At 37.9% G+C, this 23,342-nt stretch overlaps 1 protein-coding gene across 1 annotated transcript in view; it reads left to right on the top strand.

The window, feature by feature from the left end:
- The first annotated feature begins 1,590 nt into the window (after nucleotides 1-1,590).
- The window catches only part of LOC107553935 (early endosome antigen 1-like), a 30,774-nt gene continuing 9,022 nt past the window's right edge, over nucleotides 1,591-23,342 (top strand). Inside the window, exons 1-15 of the mRNA XM_016236281.1 lie at nucleotides 1,591-1,728; nucleotides 4,329-4,403; nucleotides 5,840-5,952; nucleotides 6,157-6,211; nucleotides 6,371-6,442; nucleotides 6,587-6,620; nucleotides 6,930-7,034; nucleotides 7,213-7,334; nucleotides 7,457-7,612; nucleotides 9,554-9,670; nucleotides 11,185-11,523; nucleotides 12,245-12,394; nucleotides 12,664-12,783; nucleotides 13,095-13,298; nucleotides 13,390-13,590. Of these exons, the coding sequence (XP_016091767.1) occupies nucleotides 1,705-1,728; nucleotides 4,329-4,403; nucleotides 5,840-5,952; nucleotides 6,157-6,211; nucleotides 6,371-6,442; nucleotides 6,587-6,620; nucleotides 6,930-7,034; nucleotides 7,213-7,334; nucleotides 7,457-7,612; nucleotides 9,554-9,670; nucleotides 11,185-11,523; nucleotides 12,245-12,394; nucleotides 12,664-12,783; nucleotides 13,095-13,298; nucleotides 13,390-13,590 (1,887 nt within the window). The 5' untranslated portion in view covers nucleotides 1,591-1,704. The remainder of the gene's footprint in view (nucleotides 1,729-4,328; nucleotides 4,404-5,839; nucleotides 5,953-6,156; nucleotides 6,212-6,370; nucleotides 6,443-6,586; nucleotides 6,621-6,929; nucleotides 7,035-7,212; nucleotides 7,335-7,456; nucleotides 7,613-9,553; nucleotides 9,671-11,184; nucleotides 11,524-12,244; nucleotides 12,395-12,663; nucleotides 12,784-13,094; nucleotides 13,299-13,389; nucleotides 13,591-23,342) is intronic.

Here is a 23,342-nt window from a genome sequence, read left to right as displayed (position 1 = left end):
ACTGTTTTATTAAGACTGTAAATGTCTTTATATCTTTATATCTGTAATAGACTGTAATATCTTTCCTCAGAGGGAAGATTGCATGTTAGGTTGTAAATATGTTTTAATATTAAATATGTCAGCTTCTGCCTAAATAGTTTGTCCCACAGTTTGTTTTAGACAGGATTAAAGAATTGCACTGCTAAACACAGGCACCTCAGCTCTTTACGTGTTTATCAGTTAGGCTTATTGAACACTGTTTAATATGTAAAAGATTACGGTGTTAAAATATGCCCTATGTGATTGAACAGAAATGACACAAATGCGTTTAGCCTATCTTAGGAAAATCAGAAACACCCTGACAACTTTTTAACAAAATAAACTCATCTCTGTGTTAAAGTTGGAATGATCTCTGTAAATGGTGCCGATTGGGGTTAGGCTAGGGGTGGAATGATAGCTCAACTCCCTGAGGTAACCACCAGATGGGTTGTTAAATGTGATTTATGATCACTTTTCGGGAATGTAATGATGAATGATAAACATGGTTGAAAGAGGGATTCGGCAGCATAGGATAACCTATTATCAGAAAACATCCTTAAAAACGTTCCAAAGAAAAGGTATGAACTTTCTTGGAAAGTCATGTGGCAAGTCCTCTCCTGGAGGCATATACAAGTATGAGTTTATTATGAGGCTGCAAACATGTAAGTATGTTTGTCTTCTGTTCAAAAGCCACAGGATATTTTTCTATTTTTTGTTTTCCAAATGTAAACATCTTTATCCTTACTTTAAATCTGCTGGGGGAAAAAACATTAAACCAGACTAAGATGGTCGGGTGTTCTTAGCTGATCTCCCATCTTCCCTGAGTCGAGAAATTTAAAAATGTAAAACTAATGCATTTTCTCCATCATATATCTGTCTAAAACGTTTTTAAGGGTCTCGAGATTGATGATACCTCTCTAGTCGGGTAAAAGTGCTTGAAATGGTTTGGGAACCCCTATCAAAATGCATCAACAGAGCAGCATATTTTTTGTATACATCAGTATACAAACATATACAAATATCTAAATAAAATGGAGTCAGACGACCCATAATCTCAAACAACTTGTATACCGGTTGAACTATTAGGTGGTAGGTCATTAGGTGAACTATTTAACTATTTCTGCACCTAAAAAAATGTTATTTTAAGTCATTCGAAATGCTTCATGGGATGATAGTTCATGGCCTAATACCTTACATCGGGTAATCCGGTTTTCAAATATATGTTTGCTTTAAAATAATATTTGTAATGTTTTAAACAATTTCTGAGCTCGATGGCTTTGTTTAAGATATTGAACATTTTACTGTGGATTTTTTTTTTTATCTTGAGTGAAAAAAAATGAATGGGAAAATACTTCCGGAATCAAGGGCACTGAAAAAGTGGGCGGCCACTGTTGGGCTCCATTCCGACAAGTCCCGCCTTTGACCTAATCTCTCGTTCTAATGATTGGTGGACGCTCCTTACAGACAGCCTACGATTGGGCATCTTAGAAGCCCCTCATGCAAGCCGTCCAATCATGGCAAACAATGATTCGGTGAAGGGCGGGACTTATCGGAAAACGGGTGGGTTTGTACAGAAGCACAGCAGCAGTGTGTGTCTGCAGGTGTCAACAACAAAATATTAAAACACACCCTCATTAGCACAACACTTTTAAGATTTTCCTAGTTCTAGCCAGAGAAAGGACCAAAATGTTAAGAAGAATATTACAGATGGTGAGTGAAATCCTCACAGACACTCGTTCAGTTGCATGTGATTTGTAGCTCGTCGGGCCTGACACTGAATGATGGCCTTGTGCAAGATTGATTAAAAATGACTTTTCGCTTGTGGTTTCTTGAGGACAGTCTCAAAGCGCGAGTGAAGAAGACCTGTTTTGTTCTTGAGGAACAGTAAAGATCCTGATAATGTCATTCTGCGTAAATGTTGACATGGAGACTGAGCTGTTAGCTTGTTAGCGGGCTACATAGCTTTGCACAATTACTTATTAATAAGTCGTTTTATGATTAACAACAAGCAACGACAAGGTGTCAACTTTGTTCATTTTGTCCAGAAGATGTGTTCTGTTGAAATAGCTGGTGTGTATGTATTTTGCAGTGATCTGTGACTCACACTAGATGATGTCTCCATTAATTGAAACGTCTGATGTGTCGGATCCTCTTGCTATAGTCATACAGCCTTCCCTTTTTAAAGCAGCAGCTGACAGCCCAGGAAGCCATCATTTCAGAATCAGAATCAGAATGAGAATCATTAGTATTAGTATTTCTGCTTAATATTCCTGTAAGCTCTGATCTGAATGATTGTCAGTTGTCATGCATGGAAGGTGATTAGCAGCAGCTGACAGCCCAGGAAGCCATCATTTCAGAATCAGAATCAGAATCAGAATGAGAATCATTAGTATTAGTATTTCTGCTTAATATTCCTGTAAGCTCTGATCTGAATGATTGTCAGTTGTCATGCATGGAAGGTGATGTGCAGTTATGTCCATTCAGCAGTTCATTGAATCATTGAATGTTTATCTTCTGGTTCTACCATAACAAGAAAAACGTGTTCAATTATGTCATGTAACATTAGCTAAAAGGTTTACAATAGCTTTTTGGTCCAGCACCAGGCAACGTAACATTTTGTGCAATCCAACATGGTAATGTAACTGTTATTTATTTTTTAATTGGACAAATGATAAAAAATAAAAGCATGTGCTGTGGTGTGGTGTGTATAAACAACAGTGTTTTAATGTTTTTGAAAAAGGTCTCTTATGCTGCATTTATTTGATAAAAAAAATATAGAAATATTATTAGAATTTTAAATAACTTTTCTATTCAGTATTTTTAAAATGTAATTTATTCTTGTGATGTCAGAGCTGAATTTTGGTGCTCAAGAAAAAAAAAATTATTATTATCACCAATGTTGTTAAAAGTTGTGCTGCTTAATATTTTCTGGAAACACATGCATGGAAGGTGATTTGCAGTTATGTCCATTCAGCAGTTCATTGAATCATTGAATGTTTATCTTCTGGTTCTACCATAACAAGAAAAACGTGTTCAATTATGTCATGTAACATTAGCTAAAAGGTTTACAATAGCTTTTTGGTCCAGCACCAGGCAACGTAACATTTTGTGCAATCCAACATGGTAATGTAACTGTTATTTATTTTTTAATTGGACAAATGATAAAAAATAAAAGCATGTGCTGTGGTGTGGTGTGTATAAACAACAGTGTTTTAATGTTTTTGAAAAAGGTCTCTTATGCTGCATTTATTTGATTAAAAAAATACAGAAATATTATTAGAATTTTAAATAACTTTTCTATTCAGTCATTTTAAAATGTAATTTATTCTTGTGATGTCAGAGCTGAATTTTGGTGCTCAAGAAAAAAAAAAATTATTATTATCACCAATGTTGTTAAAAGTTGTGCTGCTTAATATTTTCTGGAAACAATATATATATATATTAGTATTATTTGATGCAGTTAAATAGAAATCTCTTGTAACAGTATCAATGTCTTTGTCAATTTTGATCAATTTAATGCAGCCTTGCAATCCTGAAAGTATTAACAAACTTATATAGTGTATTTTATTTTTATTGCAAAATATATATTTTAAACACTGTATTTTATCATATAAGTATTTATACAACTAAGATCTTAGTATATTTGCTGCACTGCTTTTATTTTTTGCCAGGTTTTCATGAGATTCACGGTCACCCAACTCCTGTCTTTAATACCAAGTCAGTCTTTGAGGTCTTAAACACAGGGAAGGCTGCATATTTGGACTTTGTATCATAGAAGAATGATTTTTTGAATCAGGCCAATGTTATGTTGTGAGGTGTCAAAGTTATTCTCTTTCACAAGTGACAGGGAAGCTGAGAGTGAGATCTAACTGTGATTAAAGAGCTGTTTCCAATCACTGTGACATCTTGTGATCTGACAGTAGACACATATGAAATGTCAAGGGCATATCAATGTTAGAAAGCAGTATTGTTTAACATCATACCGCTCTCGTTGCCAAGACCGAGGGAAATGCTAAACGCCCCTCTTGCTGAGTATTTTGTTTCAGCCTGATGCATGTCCTCGCATGAATGACAGCAGTGCCGAGCACATCCCAAGAAGCGAACAAAGTGATCTTTGCTTTTACACATTGTGAATGACATGCAGTGAGCAGGCCAAACCAGCACCCAGTCTTGATCGGCTTCCCAGATACCGGATCAGCTGAGCCAGACCAGAATAGTGTGATGTAATGAGATGAATTCTACCACAGCTGACATCTTGACTCAAATTCTTCCTTTCTCTGCTTTCTCTGTCTGTATCTTTGTGGAAATAGACTCCTGGGAAAGGAGGCTCCCAGAGCTCGGAGTCTGAGCAGCCGTCTGCTGATATGAATAATGAGTCCTCAGAGGTAAGCCGAATTCAATTTATAACCCTACCATATTACTGGCTAAATGCCTCATTGCCTTAAAGTCTTTCTCTTTCTTTTTTTGAAATGATATCAGTGTGTTGTATTCAAGCCTGTTTTAGGGATAGTTCACCCAGAAATGAAAGTTCTGTCATATTTTTTTTTTTCTAAAACTGTAGTTTTTCTATTAAAATTAGAAGTTTATCAAAATGTCCGTGCTGCTCTTTTCCATAAAATGAAAGTGAATGGTGACCAGTTGCCATCAAGCTTTAGAAATGACAAAAAACACCATAAAATTAGTCTATATGAGTCAAGTCTTCTGAAGTCCTTTATGTGAGGAACAGACTGAAATTTAAGTTGTTGTCACCATTGCAGATCTCAAATCTCATTCATGTGTGTCTATATATTCACATAAGGAACACTTGCATACAAGGTTTTTATCAGATGCTTAATGATAGTGGTTATCGCGTGTCTTGTAATCAACCACAGCATGCCAAATCTGAATATGTGCATATTCAAATTCTACAAATTTAAAAAGATAGTTCACCCAAAAAAATGAAAATTCTGTCGTCATGTACTCATTCTCATGTTGTCGCAAACCCATAAGAGGTTAATCTCCGAAACACAAATTAAGAAATTTAAATGAAACATGAGAGCGGTTTCTGTCCCTCCAATGAAAGTCCAGGTAAACGAACAGGCTTTTGTGTTTACCAAATATAATTAGCTGTATGTGTGTTTATACAGTATGTGAATGAAAGTCTAAATTTAAGACTTGGACTAAACTGCTTGATTCATATGGATTTGTTTTACAGTGCCTAATTTTTGGATCCTTAAAACATTGGTTACCTGAACTTGGATGGATGGATGGACAGAAACCTTTTAGGTTTCATTAAAGATATCTTAATTTGTGTTTTAAAGACTAAGCAAAGTTTTATGGATTTGGAACAACATTAGGAAATTATGACAGAGTGTTCATTTTTTGGTGAACTATCCATTAAGATATTTTTGGTATTTTATTCCCCATTTTTGGTCACCATTTAGCTACTTTCTTTGGGACTGTTCACAAAGAAAGCACTATATAAACATGCTAGGCCAACATATTTTCCAGTGTCTTGTACATGATTCAACTTTCTAAAAATGAGGCACACACAAAGTATTTTTAGTAGTTTCTTCCGTTTTAAAAAGCAAAAATGCATTCTTGAGAATGTCTCCTTAATATAGTAAAGAGTAGCATGAACATCTCCTTTTGTGTTCATCAGAAGAAATGAGTTTGGAATAAAATGAGGGTGAATAAATAATCAAAGGATATACATTTTTGGATGAACTCTCCCTTTAACTCTCTTTTTAGTAACTGATGTACGATGATGTTAAATTATGTGTTCTTTGCTGTTTCGTAACTTCACCTGATTTCATTGTGGTGTTAATTTGTTTGTCAACAGGGCTTCATTTGTCCCCAGTGTATGAAGTCACATAACTCTGCTGAGGAGCTCTTCAAACATTATGAGGTGTTCCATGAGCCAGGAGGCCAGCCGTCCCCCTTCAGCCCTGGCAGGTGGGCTTCTGTAATATTAAACCCTTCTTGCTTCCTTTCCTGTCAGAGAAACTCAGTCACTCAGCCAGATAATCTAGCAATCTATTTCATCTTAAAGGGAACTATACTAAGACTTAAGCAATACAGAAAGAATGAAATTCATATAGTTAGTCATTAATATGAAATATATACAGTATAATAAAGGCGTGTGTTTTTCTTGTTAAGGGAGGATCTACCCCTTCTTCGTCAGGAAGTCCAAGATTTACAAGCTTCACTGAAGGTATTCTGCCTTTGACTCCCACCCTTCTTTTATCTTATCAGCCTTAGAATGCATGAAATGTGCATTACTCATAGCACCATTACTCAATAATATAATTTCCAGTGGATATGTGTATTGGGTTTAAAATTGATGATATGCAATTTTGGTGTGTGTTTTCAGGAGGAACGCTGGTTTTCTGAGGAATTGAAAAAAGAATTAGACAAAGTACAAGGACAACTAGCAACTAACAAAGTAAATCCTTTGAAATGCTTGGTTGTTCAAACAGAGATCAAAGATGAATAAAGAAAAGTTCACATTTTTCATGATGTCTATTGATTACTGAAGGAATGTTTGCTGTGTTCTCTAATTGAATTGTGGGATGTGTATTGATTTTAGGGCCCACAGAGTGATGGTACTGGTGAAAAATCAGGTTAGTTAAGTAGTGTTAATTTCATTCTTTAAAGGAATGTACTGGGTTCAATACAAGTTAAGCTCAATCAATAGCTCAGTGGCATTACGTTGATTACCAAATTAGCACAGGATATTGCAGTTTTTAAATGTATATATACTGTAACAACATTTTAATTTCTTTAAAAAAAAATGGAAGGAATATATCAAAATTGTTTGCGGTGCAAATTCTGAAAATCTTCTATTGAATCTTGTACATGCGTTTAAATGTTTTGTTTTAAAGCATAATCGTTCTTTTTGTGATTTTGCAGTCAGTATTTTTTCTTCTCAGAGCTCGAGATGAGGCTTAATGAATCTGAGACCGAGAAATTCAACATCAAACAGATGAAAGACTTGTTTGAACAGAAAGCTGCTCAGCTTGCAACTGAGATAGTTGGTAAGTTTTGCAGGAAAGTTCTTGCATTTTATATTTATGCGATCTTTAGAGAGTTCAAATGTTTGTTTCTATACTTAACATTATAAAAAAAAAGATCTGATTAAGGCCAGTTCTCTAAAAAAAAATGGAAAATAAAATAAAAAAGTCGCTTTAAATGAGCATGTGTTTCATATCCCAGACATCAAATCTCGTTATGATGAGGAGAAAAGCATGAGAGAAGCACTGGAGCAAAGGCTGGCCAATCTAAACCAAGATCTGCAGAAAGAGAAACAGGAGAAGGAGAAACTGGCAGCAGAGCTGGTAATGTCACATTTATTGTCTCGTGATAATCAATGAGTTTGCATGCATCCTCTCATCTGCTGCTGCCCATACCTCATCAACCTCTCTCGGCTTAATCCTGGCTGTCACTGGCTCTTCTCCAGCTCCAGAGGCCTGGAGTGGAAGACGTGGAGGTGTTGAAGAAAGAGCTGGTGCAGGTGCAGACGCTAATGGACAACATGACCCGTGAGAGGGAGGAGGAGTCAGAGCGCCTCAAGAGCCAATACGAACAGCTGCAGGCCAACTTCACTACCTCAGAGGTGAGCTCAAACCTGCTGTGACCTTGTCTGTACTGTATAACTAACATAAGGAGAGTTACCATGATGCTTTGCTTTATAAATAGTCGATCTCTGCTGTTTATTCGGAAAATGTATTGATAGAAGTGGACAAATATGGAGACTCATATGCCAGAATCAATAGCTCGTGAAGGCAGAGATAATGAAAGGTCATTTTGAGATAGCGACAAGCAGCTGACCTTTGAATGGGTGCAACAGTGACGTCACTTTGCCCATTGCAGTAAACCGAGATTATGAACGACTGCAAATGGCTGGTTTGGTGATTTACCCAAAAACTGTGAAGCCATTAAAACTCGCAAGCTATTTACTACTGTAAGTTCCAATCGTAATGTTGTATCCGAAAGTGTTTGCTAAACATCTAAGGGTCACACTGACTGTCCTCTCTAACAGATTCCTGAGGTTAACCATTAACTCACTGGCAGACCTCCCACCTCTGAGTGTTTCCTGTAAACATGCCTGTAATCGCCTGCACTTCTGACCTAAAAATGGCTTTTTATTATATAAGGTCCCACAAATGCAGAATAGTTCTGGTTCATAGATCATTACAAACAGGTCACTTGAGTGTATTTTTTTCAGATATTTTGGTTTGACTTTAGTTGGTTTACCTAATACAAAGGCTGCCATCTAGTGACGGTATTTGGAAATGTTAAGGTTGCTGACATCATTCTTTACATGCCTCCATAGATCCATTAGATTATAGTGTGTCTGTTTCAGGCCCTAGAGAGCTGTCTAGTTAAGCAATAATATGCAGCCTACTAACTGAGTTGTTCCTCACATTAATCACACACAAAGTGTGTGAACTACTTTATTTTGAACTAGACGTTTTCTTTCAATACTTTTTAGCACTAAACAAAATAGTCACACTACTTTTCAAAAGTCTCCTGTGCTCACCAAGGATCTGTTCATTTGATCAAAAATACAGTAAAACATATTGTGAAACATTATTGCAATTAAAAAAAATTATTATTTTTAATACATTTTATACTGTAATTTTTTCATGTGATGTTAAAACTGAATTTTTTTAACAATGTATATTTACTATTTTTATCATTAGAAGCATGCCTAAAAGTGCCTTCTAGGTAGGCAGCTCAACAGGGTTTGAAACACAGCCAGTATTTTGCCCTAAAGTACTTGTCATAACCTGTAGACGCAGAGTATTGACACCTCTGTCTCTGTACTGTGTGTCCTGTCTCACCTCACTGGTTTATTGTTTGTGTGTGCTTCTCCCTCGTTCACTCTTCACATAACTCTGCACTTGCTTTGCTTGCTCTTGGAGATTCGTAAACTGGAGTTAACAATTTCTCCTCTTGAATGCCTCAGTGTCAGTTGTTTTTCATAAATCTGCCTGAATGCCCTTTTTTTCTTTAGAAATTTACTAAGTTAGATGTTGTGCAACATTGAAGTAGTCTTTCCTAATGTCTGTGTTTTATGATCTTCATGTCATCAGCTTTAGAATTTTTACCACCATAATGTAATGTTCTTTTCATTTTCATCCAATGAAAAATGTAGTATGCAATGAAATTATTCTTTTCTTGCTCTCTTGTTTTGGTCAAAGTATGATAATTTTGCACACGGCAGAGTAGATGGCAGATTAAAATTAATGTGGACATAAATGACACGGTGAAGGATGAAAGTATAGTCATAGACTTTAAGTCCTAGGTCATTCCCAGACCAACAAAGTTTCTGTGCCCACAAAACAGCAGAACATTTTCACAGAATTTGAAAGAGACCATCCAGGGCTCTACAATATGAACATTTCAGTAGCATTTTTGAGTAAAATTTTACAGTAAAATGAACAACAATACTAGGCCTACATGACTGTGCCTCTGTCCCTCACAGCTTCTGTTTTCTTCAAAAAAAAAATTATGGGCTATACTTTGACTAGACTTTTTTGCTTGTTTGTAGACAACGATTGCTCAGTTGAAGGCAGAACTGGAGAAGGGTCCTCAGGAGGCAGCGGTCTACACCCAACAAATCCACCAATTACAGAGCAGCCTCAACAACTACCAGCACCAGACCCAGGTAACACTCACATATACAAACAGATGGAGATATGTTGTGTCTAGAGTTACTGGACCACCCTAAGTAACAAGGCATGTGTTGTATGCTCACAGCAAATCCAGCTGTATATTTTAATGGCCTACTTTACAGCTTCACAGAACACACGCCAGTGCCGGCTATGTTAAGACCCACTTCCAAATATAAGTTTACTGTACCGCCGTTTACAAGCATCACCAGCTGGCTTTCAGGAAATGGCCCAACACATTTCATAGGAAGTTTCTCGGGCTGCTGGCCCTGTATGTCCAGTCCAAAGTCGCCCCATTGACCTGTCAGCACACTGTGTGTTTTGATTGGCCATTAAAAAGTGTTGACAGACACATCACAGATGCTGTGTAATTAAAGCAGCAGGGAGCAATTTGTCTCGTGCCTGTGACAGTCAGAGCGATATACAGCCACAGGTAATGACCCACAACTCTCTAGTCCATTGTTCAAGTTGTCAGGACGGGATTAGGAGATCAGACTCCAAAGGTGGGCTGGCTTCTGAAAAACGTGGACCATGGTACTGATGGGAAGTGAAACAGGAGCGATTAAGGGGTCGTTTATAGAACCATCCCTGTGAAGTGTCCTGCGGGATAAATATAAACGATAATTTAAAGTTCAAAAGGAAGATGCATGCAAGGACAGGAATAAGAAAGAGGGCAAACTAAAACTTGTTGATGATCTTGTCTCAACTAGCTTATGCTATTTTTCATTGTTAACTCCTATTGTTTCATAATACAAATTTTCTGTTAACTAAAATGTTAAAAATATATTAGTGTATGTAGATATTAATATTAATCTAGATTCACAAATATTGTAAAAGTATTATTCATTATTAGTTCATGATATTTATATATTTTTATGCATTTTAGCAGCTTTACATATTTATTTCTATATTTATTATTTATGTATTCATTATGTTCATTACATTAAATTATATAACATTATTTATTTTAAATAATTAAGACATTTTGCAGTCCCCTTGCAAGTTACCGCAAGTAGGTTTTGGTTGAGAACCACTGCTCTAAAATACTTGAGGCAGGGTGACTAGGAAAAAAAGGCATACAGCTTTAGATCAGCTTGAGTTAATGTTGACATTTTCAGTTTTGGGGGAACTATCCCTTTAAGACTCTTTCCTACATTTGAAGGACCAAACAGAAAATGGTCCAATGCAAGAGGACACTATTAACAGCAACACATGACCAAATGCAACCTTATCTACCTTGTCCGTTTTAATAGCTGTCACAGGCAAAGGTCACAGCACAATTGCCCTGCCCTGCCCTGCCCTCATTAAACTCTGCCCTCATAAGAGAGATCCCTAAGCTATCCCAGAATTCCCAGATATTTGTCAGCATACCACAACACTGTTATTTGGCATCTTATTGGATATTGGTGCTCTGTACAGTGTGCATAGGCTGGTCTGAAGAATGCATTATAATTTAATTGTTATAAGTTTTGTATGAGTGAGTTGGTCTAATTATTCTGCCACTCCTCAGCTTTTGTCACAGAAGTTATCTCGTAAGGAGAAGGAGAGTCAGGAACTCGAGGAGCGTCTGGGTCAGGAGCAGGCCTCTAAGAAGAGTATTCAGGCTAGTCTGCACCAGAAAGACCTGGAGCTCCAGGAGAGCCAAGCCCGGGTGTCATCGGGAGAGACAGCTCTGAGTCGGGTCCAGGCTGAATTGACCGAACGTGGGGAGGAGGCTGCACGACTAAGACGGGAACTCAGTGAGCTGGAGAAGAACCACCAGGAGTTGAAGGCAGAGAGGAAGCAACTTCAACAGCAGAGAGAAGATAAAGAAAACCAGGGCCTGCAGCAGCAAAGTGAGATCAGCCAGGTCAGTAAAAAATGCACAATATTATAACAACAGTCCATCCAGTTAGAATCAGAATCAATCCCATCCATCTTTTAGTTCAGAGTCAAATTCATCCACCCTTTAGTTCAGAATCAAATTCATCAGGTTAGAATAAGAATCAAATCTGACCATCCTTTACTTCAGAATCAGTTTCATCAAGTTAGAATCCGAATCAAATCTGGCCATCCTTTACTTTAGAATCAGTTTCATCAAGTTAGAATCCGAATCAAATCTGACCATCCTTTACTTCAGAATCAGTTTCATCAAGTTAGAATCCGAATCAAATCTGGCCATCCTTTACTTTAGAATCAAATTCATCAGGTTAGAATCAGAATCAAAATCTGATAAAAATATTTTCTATTTTTATTCATCCACCCTTTAGTTCAGAATCAAATTCATCAGGTTAGAACAAGAATCAAATCTGACCATCCTTTACTTCAGAATCAGTTTCATCAAGTTAGAATCAGAATCAAATCTGGCCATCCTTTAGTTCAGAATCAAATTCATCAGGTTAGAATCAGAATCAAAATCTGATAAAAATATTTTCTATTTTTATTCATCCACCCTTTAGTTCAGAATCAAATTCATCAGGTTAGAATCAGAATCAAAATCTGATAAAAATATTTTCTGAGTCAAATCCACTGATCCATTACACATTTGAACTTGTATTATAATCATGCTCTCATACTTCCATCCTCTCTAGCTGCACACGAAGCTGCTGGAAACCGAGCGTCAGTTGGGGGAGCTGCAGGGCCGGCTGAAAGAGCAGAGACAGCTGTCAGGAGACAAACTCAAAGATCGGGAGCAGCAGGTGGCAGACCTGCAGCTTAAACTCTCCCGCTTGGAGGAACAGGTAAAGACAAAAAACAGCTGATTAGTACAAATTTCAGAGCACTGCACATACAAGCTGGAAGACTTGGATCACGTGAATGCAGTAAAGCGCACTAAGAATAATTACTGCAGTAGTCAGCGTGTTAATTGATAATGTGTGTTGTTTACATGCAAAACCCAGACCAAATAATTATTACAATGATGGGCTTGAGTGTCTTGTTTTCACTTTCAACCACTGCACTTGTCTCTCTTTCTCTCTGTGACTGCATATCTGTGATTATGTGTGTGTAGTTAAAGGAGAGCTCTACCAAGTCTACTGACTTGCAGCATCAGCTGGACAAATCCAAACAGCAGTACCAAGAACTACAAACACTTCAACAGAGCACTAATGGCAAACTTAGAGAAGCACAGGTAAATATAACTGTTACATCTCATTAAGAGTTCCATCAGTGGATGTTTCTATAAAAAGCAATATTTGCTTTACCATGCAGGAAAATAAATATAGTAAAAACAAGAATATTGTAAATTATGATTACAATTTAAAGTAACTGTTTTCTATTTTAATATAGTTTAAATGTAATTTATTTCTGTGATGGCAAAGCTGTATTTTTAGCAGCCTTTATTCCAGTCTTCAGTGTCACATGATCCTTCAGAAATCATTCTAATATGCTGATTTGGTTTTCAAGAATTGTTTATCATACATGTTCCCTTGACCTATGCAGAATGACCTGGAACAGGTGTTGCGTCAGATTGGGGACAAGGACCAGAAGATCCAGAATCTTGAAGCTCTGCTGCAGAAGAGCAAGGACAGCGTGAGCCAGCTGGAGGCAGAGAGAGAAGATCTGTGTGCTAAGATCCAGGCCGGTGAAGGAGAGGCAGCTGTGCTGAACCAACTGAAAGAGAAAAATCACTCATTACAGGAACAGGTATTGGACACTGCACTAGTGTGACTGCACAATCCTACTCTTTGAACAGGGCAGATGCTCATTCTAGTTTTCCACCCATGTGTTAATTCAGATTACGCAGTTTACCGACAAGCTCAAGAACCAGTCTGAAAGCCACAAACAGGCTCAGGACAACCTTCACGAGCAGGTGCAGGAGCAGAAGACCCACCTGCGTTCAGCGCAAGACCGCTGCCAGAGCCTAGAGACCACCATCTCTGAGCTTACCACACAGTTCACAGAGAGCAAAGAGAAGATTGCCCAGCTAGACACACAGGTAGTTGTGCTGTGATTGCTCATAATTATTTCAAATAATAATTAATGCAATCGTGAAAATTATGTCTATTTCGGTCCAGTTGTTATTGTTTACTTAAAAACAATTAAAGGTGCAATAGGTGATTGTCTTCAGAAACATTTTTTGTTATGCTGGTTGAAAGTCTCTTCACATCCCGATAGCAATCATTATGTTAAGTGGTCTAAACGTATTTATCTGTATTTATATATTCTGTGGAAGGCGTAGGACCAAGAAATGTTGGTCCAATCAAAATGCTCGTTCCGAGCGTTTTGATTGACTTTCCTACCTGCCTGTCAACATATTTATTTGCATACCTCTGCGCACCCTGTTCGCGTAGACAGGATACGTCATCAGCGCGTTCACATACGCTGTGCAGACAGAGCGAGAATGGCAGGCAAACATCAACAACCTGATCTTCCTTCCTGGTATTGTAGTGCTTTTACTAACTGTACTATAAAGTTTTCTCACTGGTGAATAACACATGATGTATTGTAGTAATGTTGTCTCTGATCGTCTGATCTGTATGCGTTCAGGGGGCGTGGCTTTGGACGGCGATTTGCAGTGAGGGTGGGACATTCGCTTTCAGTGCTATCAGGCTAAAGTTAGCATTTTCCAAGATCTTCTACTGCACCTTTAAGAATAGTTTCTTAATAACAGATGAAACACATAAAAAATAATAATAAATAAATATTATATATATACAAACTAATATAACTAATAACAATGACAAAATCACAAAGCAAAATGACAAAAACTTTAACAAAAATAGAATGGAAATGGAAAATATAGAATTAAAAGACAATTCAAATATATTAATAAATAATATAGTATATTAGTGGTGTCAAATCGATTAATCACAAATAATCACATCCAAAATAAGTTTGTTTACATAATATGTGTGTGTGTACTGTTTATATTTATATATATATATATATATATATATAAATAAATAAACACATGTATATATTTAATATTTACATGTGTGTATATATATATATGTATACAGTATATATATATATATATATATATATTAGGGCTGCTCGATTATGATAAAAATCATAATCACAATTATTTTGGTCAATATTGTAATCACGCTTATTTAACACGATTATGAGTGGGCCATATGACCAAAACTTTATATGAATGATTTATTTAAAGGTATCGATATATATCAAATATATATTTTCTGTAAATAAGGATGCTATGACATCTACATTTTAGAGACCTGCGAAATGTCACAATTCTCAATACCACAGCAGAATACTAGTAACTAATATTAGTAAAAAAAAGAAATTCTCAAAATTATTGAATATAATAAAACTGTCAGTAATAAAAAAGGACAAATACATTAGAATAAAAAAAAATTATACAAAAATACAAATGAAACAAACTGTGCTTTAAGTATTCAGTTAACAGCCTACTACAGAAATGAACACAAAACCAGTCTTTAGTCGCTGGGGTATATTTGTAGCAATAGCCAAAAATATTGGTATGGGTCCAAATTATTGATTTTTCTTTTATGCCAAAAATCATTAGGACATTAAGTAAAGATCATGATCAATAAAGATATTTAGTAAATTTCTTACTGTAAATATATAAAAACTAAATTTTTGATTAGTAATATGCATTGCTAAGAACTTCATTTGGACAACTTTAAAGGCGATTTTCTCAATATTTAGATTTTTTTTGCACCCTCAGATTCCAGATTTTCAAATAGTTGTATCTCGGCCAAATATTGTCCTATCCTAACAAACCACACATCAATGGAAAGCTTATTTATTCCGCTTTGAGATGGTGTATAAATCTCAGTTTCCAAAAATGTACCCTTATGACTGGTTTTGTGGTCCAGGGTCACAAATGTAAAATAAAACAGCATAGTCTTCACTGTAAAAATGAAACTTAATGTGTTATTAAAGCTACAAAAATCCTTCAGTCAAGAGCAGTGAGTGATTTTATCTTTGTCTTTTGTTGTTTAATTTAATATTAATCACACTGTCGGCAGCAGGAATATAGCTTGCTGTCTCTTTAAGAGCCGCACAGATCCAATTTACTGTTACACATGTATTTTCATTCTCATCTCTTTAAGTTCATTTATTACATAACCGACTGGGGTTTACGTGAATAATCACTAAGTGCCGCATTTTGACACATTTTTGCGTGTATTTGACCGTTAAGTCGCGCACCTTGAGCTAAAAGATGACTTTACATGTCCGTGTTCTGTTCCGTCTCTGAGTGCATGCAGGAATAGCACAAAAAGTTCTGTTTCACGCTTTTAAAAACATGAATAAATTGAATCAACTTAAATAAATCAAGCATGTCCCATTTGGCAAAAGTCACATAACATGATTTTACTGATTTGCATGAGAAATTGGGCTTTTAAAAGGAGCGAAAGCCCACCACTGGAAAGGGGGTCGGAATGGGGCGTAATAATCGTTTTATCTCGATTATTGTATTTTCATAATCATTGGAGGCCAAAATCGAAATCGAAACTGCATTTCGATTAATTGCACAGCCCTAAAATATATAACATATATTTCTTACATATTTACATCTATGTGTGTGTATTTATAAATATATATTGTACACACACATATATATTATGTAAACATATATATATATATATATATATATATATATATATATATATGCTTTGACATAACAATAAAAACAATAGTAAAACAATTAATCAATTTATTCACCCCCATCTCATTCTAAATACAAATGAAACAAACTGTGCTTTAAGTATTCAGTTAACAGCCTACTACAGAAATGAACACAAAACCAGTCTTTAGTCGCTGGGGTATATTTGTAGCAATAGCCAAAAATATTGGTATGGGTCCAAATTATTGATTTTTCTTTTATGCCAAAAATCATTAGGACATTAAGTAAAGATCATGATCAATAAAGATATTTAGTAAATTTCTTACTGTAAATATATAAAAACTAAATTTTTGATTAGTAATATGCATTGCTAAGAACTTCATTTGGACAACTTTAAAGGCGATTTTCTCAATATTTAGATTTTTTTTGCACCCTCAGATTCCAGATTTTCAAATAGTTGTATCTCGGCCAAATATTGTCCTATCCTAACAAACCACACATCAATGGAAAGCTTATTTATTCCGCTTTGAGATGGTGTATAAATCTCAGTTTCCAAAAATGTACCCTTATGACTGGTTTTGTGGTCCAGGGTCACAAATGTAAAATAAAACAGCATAGTCTTCACTGTAAAAATGAAACTTAATGTGTTATTAAAGCTACAAAAATCCTTCAGTCAAGAGCAGTGAGTGATTTTATCTTTGTCTTTTGTTGTTTAATTATATACATGTGTGTATATATATATATGTATACAGTATATATATATATATATATATATATTAGGGCTGCTCGATTATGATAAAAATCATAATCACAATTATTTTGGTCAATATTGTAATCACGCTTATTTAACACGATTATGAGTGGGCCATATGACCAAAACTTTATATGAATGATTTATTTAAAGGTATCGATATATATCAAATATATATTTTCTGTAAATAAGGATGCTATGACATCTACATTTTAGAGACCTGCGAAATGTCACAATTCTCAATACCACAGCAGAATACTAGTAACTAATATTAGTAAAAAAAAGAAATTCTCAAAATTATTGAATATAATAAAACTGTCAGTAATAAAAAAGGACAAATACATTAGAATAAAAAAAAATTATACAAAAATACAAATGAAACAAACTGTGCTTTAAGTATTCAGTTAACAGCCTACTACAGAAATGAACACAAAACCAGTCTTTAGTCGCTGGGGTATATTTGTAGCAATAGCCAAAAATATTGGTATGGGTCCAAATTATTGATTTTTCTTTTATGCCAAAAATCATTAGGACATTAAGTAAAGATCATGATCAATAAAGATATTTAGTAAATTTCTTACTGTAAATATATAAAAACTAAATTTTTGATTAGTAATATGCATTGCTAAGAACTTCATTTGGACAACTTTAAAGGCGATTTTCTCAATATTTAGATTTTTTTTGCACCCTCAGATTCCAGATTTTCAAATAGTTGTATCTCGGCCAAATATTGTCCTATCCTAACAAACCACACATCAATGGAAAGCTTATTTATTCCGCTTTGAGATGGTGTATAAATCTCAGTTTCCAAAAATGTACCCTTATGACTGGTTTTGTGGTCCAGGGTCACAAATGTAAAATAAAACAGCATAGTCTTCACTGTAAAAATGAAACTTAATGTGTTATTAAAGCTACAAAAATCCTTCAGTCAAGAGCAGTGAGTGATTTTATCTTTGTCTTTTGTTGTTTAATTTAATATTAATCACACTGTCGGCAGCAGGAATATAGCTTGCTGTCTCTTTAAGAGCCGCACAGATCCAATTTACTGTTACACATGTATTTTCATTCTCATCTCTTTAAGTTCATTTATTACATAACCGACTGGGGTTTACGTGAATAATCACTAAGTGCCGCATTTTGACACATTTTTGCGTGTATTTGACCGTTAAGTCGCGCACCTTGAGCTAAAAGATGACTTTACATGTCCGTGTTCTGTTCCGTCTCTGAGTGCATGCAGGAATAGCACAAAAAGTTCTGTTTCACGCTTTTAAAAACATGAATAAATTGAATCAACTTAAATAAATCAAGCATGTCCCATTTGGCAAAAGTCACATAACATGATTTTACTGATTTGCATGAGAAATTGGGCTTTTAAAAGGAGCGAAAGCCCACCACTGGAAAGGGGGTCGGAATGGGGCGTAATAATCGTTTTATCTCGATTATTGTATTTTCATAATCATTGGAGGCCAAAATCGAAATCGAAACTGCATTTCGATTAATTGCACAGCCCTAAAATATATAACATATATTTCTTACATATTTACATCTATGTGTGTGTATTTATAAATATATATTGTACACACACACATATATTATGTAAACATATATATATATATATATATATATATATATATATTTTGTGATAAAAAAAAAAAAAAAATAGAAAAAAATAATATATTTACATCTATGTGTGTGTATTTATAAATATATATTGTACACACACACATATATTATGTAAACATATATATATATATATATATATATATATATATATGCTTTGACATAACAATAAAAACAATAGTAAAACAATTAATCAATTTATTCACCCCCATCTCATTCTAAACCAGTTCTCTTTCAAACAATCGCTCGGTATCTCACTATGGGAAAGCCCCCAGGCGTGATAGACTATGGAAGCACCAGCTACACCACGTCTGTCCGAAGGACGGACCAATCACAGCTCATGACAAGGAGCCCACCCCCTCCCTATATATGCAGATGTGATTCCCGAAACGGCATTCTTGTTCTCTTCCCCGTGAAGACTTCCCTTCAGCACCTAGGCTGCGCTGCTTTCAGTTCGTAGATGTACCGTCAAGGTTGACGTTGCCGAATGCAGTGTAGTCAGAGTAAAACAAAAAAGAGAAAATCTGTTGCGGATTTTCTGCTCTTTACTGAGCTTATTTGCTCCTCTGTTATTAGCGGTGTTTCCTATCCTAGCTAACATGTTTAGGGGATATTTGACTCACCATGTCATGTCCAAGGTCGCGGCGGAGAAAGGGAAGGATGCCCCTTCACGCTCATGTCCGGCAGCATGTGGATTTATGATCTCGGGCAGGGATTTGCATCCAATGTGTATCGCATGCATGGGTGTCAAGCATGTCCATGCTGCGCTGGCGGATGCGGAAAGTTGCTCCCACTGTCGTGTAATGCCGGCCAGGATTCTAGAGAGAAGGCTTCGAGTGGCGGCAACTTCCAAAGACGATTCGGTTCTCTCCGCGGTCCCTCCTTTGGCAAAGGGGGTCCAACCCTCTCCCCCACATGATCTTTCTTCGTGGGGGGATATTATGGATTTGGAGTCCCCTGAGTTTGCACTGCTTTTCGACCAGATTGCTTGCAGATGGCGATGAGGTCAAGGGAGATGAGGAGAAAGATGAAAAGATGCTAGCTCACCTCCTCCGAAAGGAGCCGGATGATGCTATCCTGTCTGCAGCCCAAGTGTCCAGGCCCGTGAGCACGCAGAGTGGCGATGTGGCGTCGAAGGTGCTGGATTGCGACCTAGTCGAGGTCTGTAAACGTGCTGCAGCTCCCGGGGATCCGGGAGTTAAACGGGATATTTATGACGGGAAAAGGCTCCCTTCCCGCCTTCCCCCGGCGAAACAACTGTTTCCTGCTGTGCCGGTGTGTATAGCAGAGATGAAGCGTTCATTGGATAAACCCTTTTCTTATCGTGTGCCCGTCAAGGGTTACTCGTGTCTTGATGTGAGTGAGATGGAGGGGCTTGGGCTCTCTAACCCTCCCACGGTCAAGCAGTCAGTGGCTCGCCACCTGCTTCCGAACAGGCGGAGCACTCTCTCATCAACCAGCCCCTCCCTCCCTGGGAAAATGTAACGCTTCACCGCTTCCGTGTACCAGAAAATGTATAAGTCGTCAGCACTAGTGGTCGACCGATATTATTTTTTTTTTGAGAGCCGATGTCAATATCTTGGAAAGCTGATATAAAGCTGATATAATTAAATTTATTTTAATTAATATTTAAGAAATTTTATATAATTTTTTTGAAAATTGATTAAAAAATAAATGAGAGAGGCGTTTGACATCTGTCTCCCACGTAAAAGAGCATCCCGTCTTCCTGTTCCCCCTCGGCCTGTTCCTCCAACGCAGAACAGGAGATTTTTGAATGCGTCCAGAACTGCAAAACCCCAGAGTGCAGAGCAGGCGACCTGCCCCCCTGCTGCTCCGAACACTAAGCCATGGGGAAAGCAGTCATTCGCGGCAGTGGCTGCAAAGTCCAGGTCCGCTAACCCTTCCAACAAAAAGAAGAGGGATTCCTTGGACACAATCTCCGCATGGGAGGGACGGGCAGCACCTATGGTTTTCTGTGATGTCCTCTCCCGAGTCCACCAAGTTTGTTCCCCCACCCGCAAAGAAGCGAAGGATGTGGAGTTTGGGCGGAGAAATGGTTCAAAATTGTGTTCAGGCCAGTTCAGCTTCCCCTCAACACACAATGTTCCGTGGATTGTTGACAGCAATTCCACAAGTTCGAGTGCGGAGAACGCAGCCAGCAAAAGAGGTATGCTGAGTTCAAGCACAAGTTCTCAAGTGTATTGTTACAAAGCACTTCAAGCCCTGGGTTCAAAGCAAATAAAAAATCCTCTGTTGCATCCAGGATCAGTGCCGAGGGCGCAGGGAGACAAAAACATAATAATATCAAAGAACCGAGAGATTCTGTCTCTGAGCCACACAGATCCTGACCGTTTTTCTCTGTCCACTAGATGGCGCCATCACTCCCATCTGGAATCGGTTCAACAGAACCGTCTGGCTCTTCATCAGGAGAAGTGGAGAGAGTGTTCTGCGCATCCGTGGGTCCTCGCGTCTGTAACCAAGGGTTTTAGGCATCAGTTCGCTATAAAACCACCTCCTTTCAACGGGGTTATAGCTTCTGTAGCAAATGGGGAATCAGCTCGGGTTATGGAAGCAGAAATACCCTCCCTCTTGAAGAAAAGAGCTATAAGACAAGTTCCAGTGGGGGAAACTCAGAGGGGCTATTACTCCCCTTATTTTCTAATTCCAAAGAAAGATGGGGGTTTGCGGCCTATACTGGACCTGCATGCTTTAAACAAGCACTTAAGGAAGTACAAATTCAGGATGCTCACAGTCTGGGCTCTCACTTGTTCAATCCGCCGGGGTGATTGATTTGCTGCGGTCGATCTCAAGGATGCTTACTTTCATATAAGCATCTAACCTGCGCACAGGAAATATTTTAGATTTTTTTTTAATCCTTTGGGTTTTCCTTTCAGAACGAAGTGTACAAATTTGTTACTCTCCCGTTCGGGCTCAGCCTAGCTCCGTGCGTGTTCAGCCGGTGCATAGAGGCAGCATTATCTCCGCTGAGACACAAGGGTCTCAGAATATCGGCTTATTTGGACGACTGTCTGATATGTGCTCATTCGCGGGAGCGCGGGGAGCGGGACACAGAGATGCTCACGTCTCATCTCACGAATCTGGGGTTCAGGATCAATTATGCCAAAAGCCAGCTGATTCCGTCCCAGGAGATAGAGTATTTAGGCTTGCAAATAGACTCGGTGGCATACCGCGCTATGCTCTTGGGTAACGGCGTTTTATCAGTGCCTAGCCCAGTTTCGTGTGGATAACCTGGTCTCGTTCAGGAACTGTCTCCGCCTTATGGGCATGATGGCTTCGGCACTGTCCGTGGTCCCACTGGGCTTGCTAAAAATGAGGGACTTACAGCGTTGGGTAGCGGCACGGCATCTTTGTCCTCGTCGGCACCTCTCACGCAGAGTGAGAATTACCACGGAGTGCGTGATGGCTCTTCATCAGTGGAAAAACCCCTGTGTATTCCGGACAGGGGGTTCTGCTGGGGGGCGTGTCTCTGAGAAAAGTAGTGACAACGGACGCATCCCTGATGGGATGGGGAGCTGTCTTTCAGGGCAGCTCGGTAAACGGTTGTTGGACGCCTCAGCTTTGCAGACTTCACATAAACATGCTGGAGTTAATGGCAGTCTTTCTAGCCCTGAAGCATTTTCGCCCATTCTTGGAAGGTTTTCATGTTCTAGTCAGGACAGACAACACAACGGTGGTGGCATATATCAATCGACAAGGGGGAACGCGTTCGTTGCAACTGCACAATCTAGCGCGCATGCTGACTGTCTGGAGCACCGTGCATTTCAGAAGTCAGTGATTCAGCTAATAACTGCTCAGCTTTGGAGTTGCGTGCTTTTTACCCTCCATTTTCTTCTTCAGAGGAGAGGAAATTGCTCACTTTGTGTCCTGTACTAGTGTTACGCTATTATGTAAACGAGACACGATCCTTCAGAAAAGATAATCAGTTATTCGTTTCATGGGCCATTCATTGTAAGGGGTAAGCCGATCTCCTCACAGCACCTCTCCCACTGGATGGTGGAGGCTATTGAAATAGCCTATACATCTATGGGTCTTCATTCCCCAGAAGGCCTTAGGGCCCATTCTACACGAGGTATTGCTACCTCATGGGCGTTGTTCAAGAAGATTTCGGTGGGAGATATTTGTGTGGTGGCAAGTTGGACTTCCCCGCATATATTTATCAGATTTTACCGTCTTGATGTCACTGCGCCTTCATTGGCTCATACTGTTCTTAAAGTTGGCTCTTTGGAGAATTGAAAGGTTGTCTTTCTTCCTTTTTGAGTCTGTTCGGCGGCTTCGGAAAGCATGGGTTACGGGAGTTGGCTATATCATTCCTATAGTGAGATACCAAGTGATTGTTTGAAAGAGAACGTTAGGTTACTTGCGTAACCCCGGTTCTCTGAGAACAGAGCGAGGTATCTCACCAAGCTTCCCTACTCGCATAACACGGGGGAAGAGCGAGCTTAGAATGCCGTTTCGGGGATCACAGCTGTATATATAGGGAGGGGGTGGGCTCCTTTTCATGAGCTGTGATTGGTCTGTCCTTTGGACAGACGTGGTGTAATTGGTGCTTCCATAGGCTATCATGCCTGGGGGCGTTCCCATAGTGAGATACCTTGCTCTGTTCTCAGAGAACCGGGGTTACACAAGTAACCTAACGTTTTCTGTGAACCATTCCTTTAATACAAAGTGACATTATAGTGCTTTTAAATTGTATTTATTCCAGCCTAATGGTTTATAGATGTGTTAAAATATTAATAATACC

Source organism: Sinocyclocheilus grahami, unplaced genomic scaffold, assembly GCF_001515645.1.
Source record: "Sinocyclocheilus grahami isolate Dianchi unplaced genomic scaffold, SAMN03320097.WGS_v1.1 scaffold487.1, whole genome shotgun sequence".
Taxonomy (NCBI): domain Eukaryota; kingdom Metazoa; phylum Chordata; class Actinopteri; order Cypriniformes; family Cyprinidae; genus Sinocyclocheilus; species Sinocyclocheilus grahami.
This window is presented reverse-complemented; position numbering and strand designations above follow the sequence as displayed.